The sequence below is a fragment of the Heteronotia binoei genome, chromosome 20 (assembly GCF_032191835.1).
Source record: "Heteronotia binoei isolate CCM8104 ecotype False Entrance Well chromosome 20, APGP_CSIRO_Hbin_v1, whole genome shotgun sequence".
In the NCBI taxonomy this organism is placed as follows: domain Eukaryota; kingdom Metazoa; phylum Chordata; class Lepidosauria; order Squamata; family Gekkonidae; genus Heteronotia; species Heteronotia binoei.
Window position 1 is genome coordinate 35,046,471 of NC_083242.1, and position 13,421 is coordinate 35,059,891.

General features: G+C 51.6%; 1 protein-coding gene across 1 annotated transcript in view; it reads left to right on the forward strand.

The window, feature by feature from the left end:
• Positions 1-13,421, forward strand: part of SLC5A10 (solute carrier family 5 member 10) — a 185,964-nt gene that overhangs the window by 131,998 nt on the left and 40,545 nt on the right. The window contains exon 10 of the mRNA XM_060260687.1: positions 5,585-5,692. Within this exon, the coding sequence (XP_060116670.1) occupies positions 5,585-5,692 (108 nt within the window). The remainder of the gene's footprint in view (positions 1-5,584; positions 5,693-13,421) is intronic.

The following is a 13,421-nucleotide window of genomic DNA, read 5'->3' on the forward strand; positions in this document are numbered from 1 at the left end:
GAATACAGAGCATCCCTGCTCCAGACATAAGAACATAAGAGAAGCCATGTTGGATCAGGCCAATGACCCATCCAGTCTAACACTGTCACACAGTGGCAAAAAAACCCCAGGTGCCATCAGGAAGTCCATCAGTGGGGCCAGGCGTCACGTTCTTAGGATACCAGCACACCAGAAGTCCTCCTGCTTTGGAAGGTGGACTGCATGGCATTACCGAAGTCCTTCCTGCCCCTAAACGCCACTCTCCAAGGCTCCACATATTTTCCAATCTCCAGGTATTTTCTGAACCTGGAGTCGTCAACCCATTAGACCTGGGACTCTCAGACTATGTGAGAAGCCGGAATATGTCTGTGTGAGAACCATGGGGGAGAAATTTCGGATATGAACCATTGCGAGACTGAAGGATAATTGCCTCTCTGGAGTTGCCAGCCCCAGGCAGTGGCTGGAGATCTCTGGAATTTCCAGACAGAGATTAGTTAACTTGGAGAAAACAACTACTTTGGAAGGTGGGCGGTCTGGCATTATTCCCCATTTATTATTCCCTTCCCTTCCCTACCCAAACCCCACTCTCTATACCAGGGTAGCTAAACTTGCTTAATGTAAGAGTCACATAGAATAAACGGCAGATGTTTGAAAGCTGGAAGATATGAATGTCAGAGGTTTGGGAGCTGCAAGGAAGGCAGGCAGGCAAATAGAGGGGAGAGAGAGGTGGAAATGAGCAACTTTAACTTTCAATGCATTCTCCAAGCCACCGGCTGGCTTGACTTGGAGAAGTGATTTAAAGAAGTTGTTACTGGGTTTTTACCCTGCCTTCCACTCTGAATCTCAGAGTTTCAGAGCAGCTCTCAATCTCCTTTCCCTTCTTCCCCCTCAGCAGACACCCTGTGAGGTGGGTGGGGCTGAGAGGGCTCTCCCAGAAGCTGCCCTTTCAAGGACAGCTCTGTGAGAGCTATGGTTAACTCAAGGCCATTCCAGCAGCTGCAAGTGGAGGAGTGGGGAATCAAATCAAATTCTCCCAGTTAAGAGTCTGCACACTTAACCACTACACCAAACTGCCTTCTCCAAGGTGGCTGATGGAGTGCGGTGGTGGGAGTGGGTGTTTGAGAGCTACACAATGTGTGTGAAACAGTCACATGTGGCTCCCAAGCCACAGTTTGGCCACCCCTGCTCTACACACTCCACCCCAAAATTCTCCAGGATTTCTGAACCCAGTCCTGGCAACTCTTTTGTTTCCTGCACCCCTCTTCTTCCTCTTCTCGCTTTGCAGGAAAAGTGTCAGGCAAAGTTCTAGGAGATCCAGATTCGAATCCCCTCTGCCATGGAAGCTTGCTACATGATCTTGGACCAGTCGCATACTCTCAGCCTAGCCTACCTCACAGGGTGGTTGTGATGATCAAATGGAAAAGAGGAGAATTGGTGTAAGCTGCATTATGGGGAGAGAAGGCAGGGTATAAGCAAAGTTAATAAATAATGTGGGGCCCGCAGTTGTCCCAGATTTACAACTGATATTTGTGCTACGGAGATCAGCTCCCCCAGAGGAAGTGGCAGCTTCAGAGGGCAGACTCTGTGGTATACAATAGAGTCTAGAAGAAACAGAAGTCCTAGAGTGACACCACATCCCCACTGAATTCCTTCTACTCCCCAAACGCTGCCCCTAAATCTCCAGGAATTTCCCCAGCTGCCCCCCTGTCTTCTGGGTAGGGTTGCCAGGTCAAATTCAAGAAATATCTGATAAAAAGACAGAAATCTCCATTTCAATCTAATTAATAATATCTGACCAAGGAAGCTTTAACTTTCAGTAGCTTATATCCCCGGAAATCTTTTTGGTCTTCAGTCTAGCTGTTTCATTGGAGCCCAACACAGCTACCCAATATTTATTTTAGTATATTTGTATCTTCTTCCTCTGCCATAGAACTCCAGGCAGTGCCTCTGTTTCTCTCACTTCCTCTATTTTAAGCTCACAACAACCTTGTGAGGTAGTTGAGGCTGAGCGAGACGGCCTCAAGGTCACCCTGTGCTTTTTGTGGCTGGTGGGGATTTGAATCTGAGTCTTGTAGCTCCCAGTCCAACCCTTTGACCGCTGAGAGATCTGGGTTCGAATTCCTACTCTGCCATGGAAGTCACCTTTAGCCATTCACTCCCTCGCAGCCTGACCTACCTCACAGGGACGTGGTGGGGATAAAATGGAGCAGGGGAGGGCCAGTGTAAGCTATTTTGGCTCCCCATTGGGGAGAAAGAAGACTGTAGATTTATACCCTGCCCTTCTCTCTGAATCAGAGTCTCAGAGCGGCTTACAATCTCCTTTATCTCCTTCCCCCACAACAGACACCCAGTGAGGCGGGTGGGGCTGAGAGAGCTCTTACAGCAGCTGCCCTTTCAAGGACAAGTCCTACAAGAGTTATGGCTAACCCAAGGCCATTCCAGCAGCTGCAAGAGGAGGAGTGGGGAATCAAACCTGGTTCTTCCAGATAAGAGCCCGCACACTTAACCCTACACCAAACTGGTTCTCAATGAATGGCAATGAACGAATGAATGAATGAACGAACGAACGAACAAACAAACGTAAACATCTGAAGCAGAAGTCCATCAGTGGCTATAAGCCGCAGGATATTGATGGAACTCTCTGTGTGGGGCAGGGATGCTCTGTATTCTAGGTGCTTGGGGGGGCAACAGTGGGAGGGCTTCTAGTGTCTTGTCTCTACTGGTGGACCTCTTGATGGTGCTTGCTTCTTTCGGCCACTGTGTGACACAGTGTTGGACTGAATGTGCCATTGGCCTGATCCAAGAGGGCTTCTCTTATGTTCTTATGTGACAGAGTGTTGGACTGGATGGGCCAATGGCCTGATCCAACAGGGCTTCTCTTATGTTCTTATGTGACACAGAGTGTTGGACTGGAGGGGCCACTGGCCTGATCCAACAGGGCTTCTCTTATGTTCTTATGTGACACAGAGTGTTGGACTGGATGGGCCATTGGCCTGATCCAACAGGGCTTCTCTTATGTTCTTATGTGACACAGAGTGTTGGACTGGATGGGCCACTGGCCTGATCCAACAGGGCTTCTCTTATGTTCTTATGTGACACAGAGTGTTGGACTGGATGGGCCACTGGCCTGATCCAACAGGGCTTCTCTTATGTTCTTATGTGACACAGAGTGTTGGACTGGATGGGCCACTGGCCTGATCCAACAGGGCTTCTCTTATGTTCTTATGTGACACAGAGTGTTGGACTGGATGGGCCACTGGCCTGATCCAACAGGGCTTCTCTTATGTTCTTATGTGACACAGAGTGTTGGACTGGATGGGCCATTGGCCTAATCCAACAGGGCTTCTCTTATGTTCTTATGTGACACAGAGTGTTGGACTGAATGTGCCATTGGCCTGATCCAACATGGCTTCTCTTATGTTTGAATGAATGAATGAACGAACGAATGCCTAACAGCCACGAAAACTACATGGAACTCCGATGGTCAGTGATTACTGATGACCAGTTATGAGGGGACAACAACAGGTTCAGGACCTCCGTACCCTGTGGGATAGGCCTTCTGGAGATATCTGGCTGGCCGCTCCCAGAGAAGATCCCGAAACTAGAATGACCTTTGATCTAATCCGGCAGGGCAGCTACAATGGCCTCAGAGCAGAGATCTCTCCTAAAGAGATTGCAATCTCAATTTTAGCATTTGGGAAAGATAACAGAGAGTTAAGCAAAGTCAGGCTTAACTTCAACTGGGGCTGAAGCCAAAAACTGACGGAAAGGGGGAGTGGCGAGATAGGATTGAAGGAAAGGAGAGAGGGAGAAGGAGAGAGATTTTGGAATGCTGGAATCCATCACAGCAACAAGAGAGGAAAAGGGAGGCCAACGCTGCTCATGCTAGATCAGACCCTGCATTCGTAGTCTGAAAAGGAAGTTCTAGTGCAGGGAACGATCAAGCAGATTTAAGAAGAAAAAAAAATCCCTGCAAGCCAAGAGTGAGGGATTGCTGCAACCAGCCCTATGTTATGATGTTATTTTGGTTTGCACACCGATTTCGGTCTCCTGTGGCCAATAGCAAGCAATAATTCCTCTAAGCTGTGGAGTCTCGTGAGCAAAAATTCTACCTCGCGAGCTACTCGCAATCAAGTTGTGAGCTAATGCATAAATTGGTTTGCTTTGGGCCCTTTTCTCCTGAGCGAAGACAAAAAATGCGTGAGCCGGAGGCCCAGAAATGGTGAGCTAGCTCACACTAACTCAGCTTAGAGGGGACACTGGTTGCAGACCCCAACCACTTTCTAAAAACGCTTAGCCAAGGCCAGCAAAGGGAAAGTGGGCACCATTTTGGGAACCCTGGAGCTAGAACCCTGGAAGAAGATTCAACTGTAGGGGATTTTTTTTTTAAATCGAAGCTCTCCGGCTTCATTAACTGCATCTGCAACAGCACTTCTTCACCTGGTTGGACTGGGTGTTCCATGTGGCCAGGAACTCACAGTGCCGGATTAAACCCTGTGGAGGCCCTGAGGCAGTCAAAATCTCGAGGGCCTCCCCACAAATTATCTCAGAGTTGGAGCCCTGCTGCAGCCTGCAGACCCCTTCTCCAAAGCCCCTTTGACAAAGCTGTGGGGAAGAGGTAGAGAGAGGCAAACTTGGTAACAATGCCAGCAGCAGCCGCACCAGGCAAGTCGGGCAAAGAGCAGCTCAGTTGCTGGCTGTGTGTGCAAGCTGGGAGGGCTGCAAACAGGGGAGAAACTGGGGAATAGGATTGCCAAGTCCAATTCCAGAAATATCTGGGGACTTTGGGGGTGGAGCCAGGAGACACTGGAGTGGAGCTAGGAGCAAGGGTGTGACAATCACAATTGAACTCCAAAGGGAGTTCTGTCCATCACAATTAAAGGGACCTCACAACTTTTTAAATGCCTTCCTTCCCTCCACCCTCCCCTTCTCCGATTCCACCCCAGAGGCGGAGTGGAGCGGGCGACGTCGCCGCGCTGCTGCCGCCTCTTCCCCGCCCCACCGCAGCCGCTCCTCCGAGATGGGCCCAGCCTGAGCCCATCTCGGAGGAGCAGCCACGGTGAAGCGGAGAAAAGGCGGCAGCGCAGCAGCTTCGCCCGCCCCGCTCCGCCTCCGAGGCGAAACCAGAGAAGGGAAGGGTGGAGGCGGGCCAGGAGCGCGGCGAGCTGCGAGTCCGGGTCCTAAAAGGACCCAGACTCGTGGCCCGCCACTCTCCTGGCCTGCCCCCCCCTGACTCCACCTCAGAGGCGAAGCGGAGCGGGCGATGCTGCCGCGCCGCCGCCCCCTCCCCGCCCCATCCCAGCTGCTCCTCCAAGATAGGCCCAGCCTGAACCCATCTCGGAGGAGCAGCCATGGTGAAGCGGAGAAGAGGCCCGCTCCGAGATGGGGCGGCTCACCATGCTCCTTGGCTCCGTTTCTCCCCCTCCCCCCGCTTCCGTTTTTTTGGGAGTGGGGGAAGAGGATGGAAATCCTGGGGTCCCCCGCCAGGGCGGGAGGGTTGGGAAGCCTACTGGGGAAGGAGGCCCCTAAAGGCTACAAGGGCTATAGGCTAGTGCCTACTTGGCCTAATTGTTAAGCTGGACTGGTCTTTTGTCTGTCATTCCAGATGCCGTCGGCTGTGTGGACCCCAACGAATGCGCTCGAGTGTGTGGGGCCACTGTCGGATGCTCCAACATCGCTTACCCCAAGCTGGTGATTGAACTGATGCCCGGCGGTAAGAGAAACTTGGATGGCGCTGATCTCACTATTGTCTAGGTGGGTCAGGCTGAGCCATAGCCCCTCCCCCCCGCCTTCCAACCCGTTAAGTCCTGAACCATCTCCATGCATGGTGACTTCTATGATTGCAAAATCAAGATAGTTTATTCACTGTATGAAGCGTCACAGGGGCGGACTACGTCTTGATAGGAAATTAAACAGAGGCTGGACGGCCTTCTGACAGCAATGAGGATCCTGCGAATTTAGGGGGAGGCGTTTGTGAGTTTCCTGCATTGTGCAGGGGGTTGGACTAGATGACCCTGGAGGTCCCTTCCGACTCTATGATTCTATGACCGAGAATGTCGATGCAGACAAGTAATTATATAAAAAAGGTAAAGGTAGTCCCCCTGTGCAAGCACCAGTCATTTCCGACTCCGGGGTGACATCGCATCACAACGTTTTCACGGCAGACTTTTGACGGGGTGGTTTGCCGTTGCCTTCCCCAGTCATCTACGGTTTTCCCCCAGCAAGATGGGGACTCATTTGACCGACCTCGGACGGATGGAAGGCTGAGTCGACCTGGAGCCGGCTACCTGAACCCGGCTTCCTCCGGGATCAAAATCAGGCTGTGAGCAGAGCTTGGACTGCAGTACTGCAGCTTTACCACTCTGCTCCATGGGACTTCTTCTAAATAATTATATAGGCCAATCCAGACCATTATACATTTGAGTTAAAAGTGCCTTTTCCTGCCAGTGAGATGTTCCCCACTCCCTTCCCTCTTTCAGTTCCAGTCCAAGCCAGCTGCAGCCTAGAGCAATACTCTCTGAGAGTAGTCGGCCTTGGTACCAAGCACACAACATATCTCAGGGTGAGAAAGCCTACTTGTAAGTTTCCCAGACACAACATACTGGATTAGTATGCCAACTGCTTCATCTGTTACAAAAGCACCACACAGGCCTGGATTCAACATGGAAGTGCTCACGGCAAGGAAACCTGTTGGCACCAGCGTTCCCTCTAAGCTGAGTTGGCGTGAGCTAGCTCACAGTGTTTTAGCCTCCAGCTCACACATTTTTGTCTTCGCTCAGGAAGGATGGCCCCAGAGCTCAAGAATTGATGCAGGAGCTCGCAACTTTCATGCCAGTAGCTCACAAAGTAGAATTTTTGCTCACAAGACTCTGCAGCTTAGAGGGAGCATCGGTTGGCGTCACCATTTCCTCTTTTGGTTTGTATTTGTTTGGGTTGCCGGGTAGAATCAAGACCTGCCTGGATTTATCTTGGGTTTCCCAACCGAGGGGTATTTTTTGTTGTCTTCTCCTTCCAAATGAGGAAACGCAAAGCAATGACTAACGGGGGAAATTTGCCTGGAATGTTTCTTGGTGCAAAGGGGATTACGGAGGCCCTTGTCTTCCCGACTCCTCCATTGTTCAGTTTTTAAAAGGGGAACAGTAATGCTGTTTTCTGGCTGAGCCGCTCTGAAATCGGAGCACACCAGGAAACCAGAACCTCCGTGTGGATACAGCCCCTGTGGCCTCCCTAACCGGTTCCTGGAGGTGTCCTGGCTCTTCCCCCCACTGCAGGACCATTTCCTGGCCAAGGAGAGCATCACGGTTTGCCGTTACCACCTACCCCAGGGCTGCTTTTGCTTACAGAGCTGGAGAATTCCAATGCAAGGGGTGAGGAAATGCTTTGAAGCACACGCTGGCCACTGGAGCGGTTTGTTAAGGGCTTTCTCTACTGAGCGCAAGTGTGTGCCACATGCTCTCAAGTCATTTCTGACTTATGACGACCCTATGAACTTAATGACCTCCCAACCATCCAATTATTGGGAGACCTCCTTGGAATACCAGAAGTTAGGAGACAGGGGCAGGCTTTATTCAGCCACCTCCCTGAATATCCTTCCGGCCTCCATTAGGGGTCAGGGGTCGCCATGACTCCCAGAAGAAGAAGAAGAAGAAGATGATGATGATATTGAATTTATATCCTGCCCCACACTCTGAATCGCAGAGTCTCAGAGCGGCTCACCATCTCCTTTCCCTTCCTCCCCCACAATAGACACCCTGTGAGGTGGGTGGGGCTAAGAGAACTCTCACAGCAGCTGCCCTTTCAAGGACAACTCCGATGAGGACTATGGCTAACCCAAGGCCATTCCAGCAGCTGCAAGTGGAGGAGTGGGGAATCAAACCCGGTTCTCCCAGATAAGAGAGCTCTGGCTGACTCAAGGCCATTCCAGCAGCTGCAAGTGGAGGAGTGGGGAATCAAACCCGGTTCTCCCAGATAAGAGAGCTCTGGCCGACCCAAGGCCATTCCAGCAGCTGCAAGTGGAGGAGTGGGGAATCAAACCCGGTTCTCCCAGATAAGAGAGCTCTGACTGACCCAAGGCCATTCCAGCAGCTGCAAGTGGAGGAGTGGGGAATCAAACCCGGTTCTCCCAGATAAGAGAGCTACGGCTGACCCAAGGTCATTCCAGCTGGTGCAAGTGGAGGAGTGGGGAATCAAACCCGGTTCTCCCAGATAAGAGTCCGCACACTTAACCACTACACCAAACTGGCTACTGGGGAAGAGCGGAGGGCAAGTCCAAGTAACCCCAGAAAGAGTGAAGCGGCTGGGCCAAAGCCGAAAGGAGGCTCAGCTGTGGATGTGTCTGATGGTGAAAGAACTGTCCGATGCTGCAAAGAACAATACTGGTGCTGGGAAAGACAGAAGGCAAAAGAAGAAGGGGATGGCAAAAGAGGAGATGGCTGGACAGCGTTACTGATTCAACCAACACGAATTTGAGTGGACTTTGGAGGATGGTGGAAGACAGGAGGGCCTGGCGTGACTTTCTCCACGGGGTGCGACTGAACAACACTTCTTTAGATATCATGCATGCACATGAAAGCTTATAGAACTTTGTTGGTCTTAAAGGTGCCGCGGTACTCAAACGTTGTTCTCCTGCTTCAGACAAACACAGCTTCCCCCTTGCCTCTAGCCTCAGTTTAGTCATTGTAGCTTCTAGGGAGAATTCAGGTTCGATTTGATCTAGCACTCATTGATGTGTCTTTTAACGAAATAACTTTATTGAGAATTTTGTAACAGGGAAATAATAAAACAAAAAAAGATATATGAATGAGAAGGGGAAAAAGAAAAATATATATATTAAGAAATTTAAAGAAAAGACTTCAAAGTAAAAGTAAAATTGCAATGCATGAGTAAAATTAGGAGCCCCGTGACGCAGAGTGGTAAAGCTGCAGTACTTCTGCTTTCTGCTCACGACCTGAGTTTGATCCTGGCGGAAGCTGGGTTCAGATAGCCGGCTCCAGGTTGACTCAGCCTTCCATCCTTCCAAGGTTGGTCAAATGAGAGCCCAGCTTGCTGGGTGGAAAGCGTCGATGACTGGGGAAGGCAGTGGCAAAACCACCCCGTAAAAAGTCTGCCATGAAAACGTTGTGAAAGCAACATCACCCCATGGATCAGTATCGACTCGGTGCTTGCACAGGGGACTACCTTGACCTTTTATAAGTGCAATTGCAAATTTAATTCCGATTGGCAATAAAGGTAGATAATGTCTTTTCTCTGATCAGAGCAGTAACTTTCGCAAGCTCTGTTATCTTAATCAGCCATTCTTTCGTAGGTCATGTTGAGCATTTCTAGTTCTGTGCATGTAGTAATCTCATTTCCATTGTCATGGATAAAAACAAAGTTGCCATGACTTTCCCCCAACTGTCTATCCATTATACCACTGATTCATCTTTTTAGTGGTCCACATCTGTCAAATTCTCCTCCAACACCACATTTCCAAGGAATCCATTTTCTCCCTGTCAGCCGTCTTCGCTGTCTGACTTTCACACCCATGCATAGCAAGGGGGAATACGGCAGCATGAATTAACTTGATCTTGTTCACCAGCAATACATCCTCAGCCCACGGTTTGGTGTAGTAGTTAAGTGTGCTGACTCTTTTCTGGGAGAACCGGGTTTGATTCTCCACTTGCAGGTGCTGGAATGGCCTTGGGTCAGCCAGAGCTCTCTTATCTGGGAGAACCGGGTTTGATTCCCCACTCCTCCACTTGCACCTGCTGGAATGGCCTTGGGTCAGCCAGAGCTCTCTTATCTGGGAGAACCGGGTTTGATTCCCCACTCCTCCACTTGCAGGTGCTGGAGTGGCCTTAGGGCAGCCAGAGCTCTCTTATCTGGAAGAACCGGGTTTGATTCCCCTCTCCTCCACTTGCAGCTGCTGGAATGGCCTTGGGTCAGCCACAGCTCTCTTATCTGGGAGAACAGGGTTTGATTCCCCACTCCTCCACTTGCAGCTGCTGGAATGGCCTTGGGTCAGCCATACCTCTCTTATCTGGGAGAACCGGGTTTGATTCTCTACTCCTCCACTTGCACCTGCTGGAATGGCCTTGGGTCAGCCATAGCCCTCGCAAGAGTTGTTCTTGAAAGGGCAGCTGTTGTAGAAGAAGAAGAAGATGATATTGGATTTATATCCTGCCCTCCACTCCGAAGAGTCTCAGAGCGGCTCACAATCTCCTTTACCTTCCTCCCCCACAACAGTCACCCTGTGAGGTGGCTGGGGCTGGAGAGGGCTCTCACAGCAGCTGCCCTTTCAAGGACAACCTCTGCCAGAGCTATGGCTGACCCAAGGCCATTCCAGCAGGTGCAAGTGGAGGAGGGAGGATTCAAACCCGGTTCTCCCAGATAAGAGAGCTATGGCTGACCCAAGGCCATTCCAGCAGGTGCAAGTGGAGAAGTGGGGAATCAAACCCGGTTCTCCCAGATAAGAGAGCGATGGCTGACCCAAGGCCATTCCAAGCAGGTGCAAGTGGAAGAGTGGGGAATCAAACCCGGTTCTCCCAGATAAGAGTCCGCACACTTAATCACTACACCAAACAGGCTCTCCAGCCCCACCTACCTCACAGGGTGTCTGTTGTGGGGGGAGGAAGATAAAGGAGATTGTAAGCCACTCTGAGTCTCTGATTCAAAGAGAAGGGCAGGGTATAAATCTGCAGTCTTCTTCTTCCTCTTCCTCTTCCTCCTCCTCCTTCTGCATAGCTGCACTTCCCAGCCTCTATCTCCTCCTGATTTCCTGGCTGCAGTCTCCCTTTGGGTTGATAGGACACTGCAATTTGTATGCCAAAAATTCAGCAGGACTCATTCAAAGCGAGGTAAAGATCGCTTAACTGGCCTTGCCCCCGGGGTCAGTGATTTCCCACACCGCAGCCTGCTTTATACTCCTCCGCTCAGCACAATCCGAAGCCTGTTGTTCAGCGACAGTGGCCCATGAGAACCAGGGCTCCTGTAGCTGGAAGAAGACTCCGAGCTTTGCTGCAAGGACGAGGAGAACTGGTCAAGCCTGTTGGAAAGAGGATGTTGGGACTGATGGCTTATCCGACATTCCTCAGTGGAATGATCAGAAACCACTGCCCTGAAAATTGCACCCCTTCTGTGGATCTTCACTCACAATCTGAAGATCTGAGGAAGTGTCAGGTTTGCAGGGGTGAAAGCGAATCACTCCATGATGCCAGTAAACCATTCCATGCTAGTGCGGGCAAACGGTTGGAAATTTTTGTGAGGGAAATTATTTAAATTATTAGAGAGCCAGTTTGGTGTAGTGGTTAAGTGTGCGGACTCTTATCTGGGAGAACCGGGTTTGATTCCCCCCTCCTCCACTTGCACCTGCTGGAATGGCTTTGGGTCAGCCATAGCTCTCTTAAATGGGAGAACTGGGTTTGATTCCCCACTCCTCCACTTGCAGCTGCTGGAATGGCCTTGGTTCAGCCATAGCTCTCTTATCTGGGAGAACTGGGTTTGATTCTCCACTCCTCCACTTGCACCTGCTGGAATGGCCTTGGGTCAGCCAGAGCTCTCTTATATGGGAGAACCGGGTTTGATTCCCCACTCCTCCACTTGCAGCTGCTGGAATGGCCTTGAGTCAGCCAGAGCTCTCTTAAATGGGAGAACTGGGTTTGATTCCCCACTCCTCCACTTGCAGCTGCTGGAATGGCCTTGAGTCAGCCACAGCTCTCTTACCTGGGAGATCCGGGTTTGATTCCCCACTCCTCCATTTGCACCTGCTGGAATGGCCTTGGGTCAGCCATAGCTCTCTTACCTGGGAGAACCGGGTTTGATTCCCCACTCCTCCATTTGCACCTGCTGGAATGGCCCTGGGTCAGCCATAGCTCTCTTACCTGGGAGAACCGGGTTTGATTCCCCACTCCTCCACTTGCAGCTGCTGGAATGGCCTTGAGTCAGCCACAGCTCTCTTACCTGGGAGATCCGGGTTTGATTCCCCACTCCTCCATTTGCACCTGCTGGAATGGCCTTGGGTCAGCCGGAGCTCTCTTATCTGGGAGAACCGGATTTGATTCCCCCCTTCTCCACTTGCAGCTGCTGGAATGGCCTTGGGTCAGTGAGAGCTCTCTTATCTGGGAGAACCGGGTTTGATTCCCCACTCCTCCATTTGCACCTGCTGGAATGGCCTTGGGTCAGCCAGAGCTCTCTTATCTGGGAGAACCGGATTTGATTCCCCCCTTCTCCACTTGCAGCTGCTGGAATGGCCTTGGGTCAGCCAGAGCTCTCTTATCTGGGAGAACCGGGCTTGATTCCCCACTCCTCCACTTGCAGCTGCTGGAATGGCCTTGGGTCAGCCAGAGCTCTCTTATCTGGGAGAACCGGGTTTGATTCCCCACTCCTCCACTTGCAGCTGCTGAGATGGCCTTGGGTCAGCCAGAGCTCTCTTATCTGGGAGAACCGGGTTTGATTCCCCACTCCTCCACTTGCACCTGCTGGAATGGCCTTGGGTCAGCCAGAGCTCTCTTATCTGGGAGAACCGGGTTTGATTCCCCACTCCTCCACTTGCAGCTGCTGGAATGGCCTGGGGTCAGCCAGAGCTCTCTTATCTGGGAGAACCGGGTTTGATTCCCCACTCCTCCACTTGCAGCTGCTGGAATGGCCTTGGGTCAGCCAGAGCTCTCTTATCTGGGAGAACCGGGTTTGATTCCCCACTCCTCCACTTGCAGCTGCTGGAATGGCCTTGGGTCAGCCAGAGCTCTCTTATCTGGGAGAACCAGGTTGGATTCCCCACTCCTCCACTTGCAGCTGCTGGAATGGCCTTGGGTCAGCCAGAGCTCTCTTATCTGGGAGAACCGGGCTTGATTCCCCACTCCTCCACTTGCACCTGCCGGAATGGCCTTGAGTCAGCCAGAGCTCTCTTATCTGGGAGAACCGGGTTTGATTCCCCACTCATCCACTTGCAGCTGCTGGAATGGCCTTGGGTCAGTGAGAGCTCTCTTATCTGGGAGAACCGGGTTTGATTCCCCACTCCTCCACTTGCACCTGCTGGAATGGCCTTGGGTCAGCCAGAGCTCTCTTATCTGGGAGAACCGGATTTGATTCCCCCCTTCTCCACTTGCAGCTGCTGGAATGGCCTTGGGTCAGCCAGAGCTCTCTTATCTGGGAGAACCGGGCTTGATTCCCCACTCCTCCACTTGCAGCTGCTGGAATGGCCTTGGGTCAGCCAGAGCTCTCTTATCTGGGAGAACCGGGTTTGATTCCCCACTCCTCCACTTGCAGCTGCTGAGATGGCCTTGGGTCAGCCAGAGCTCTCTTATCTGGGAGAACCGGGTTTGATTCCCCACTCCTCCACTTGCAGCTGCTGGAATGGCCTGGGGTCAGCCAGAGCTCTCTTATCTGGGAGAACCGGGTTTGATTCCCCACTCCTCCACTTGCAGCTGCTGGAATGGCCTTGGGTCAGCCAGAGCTCTCTTATCTGG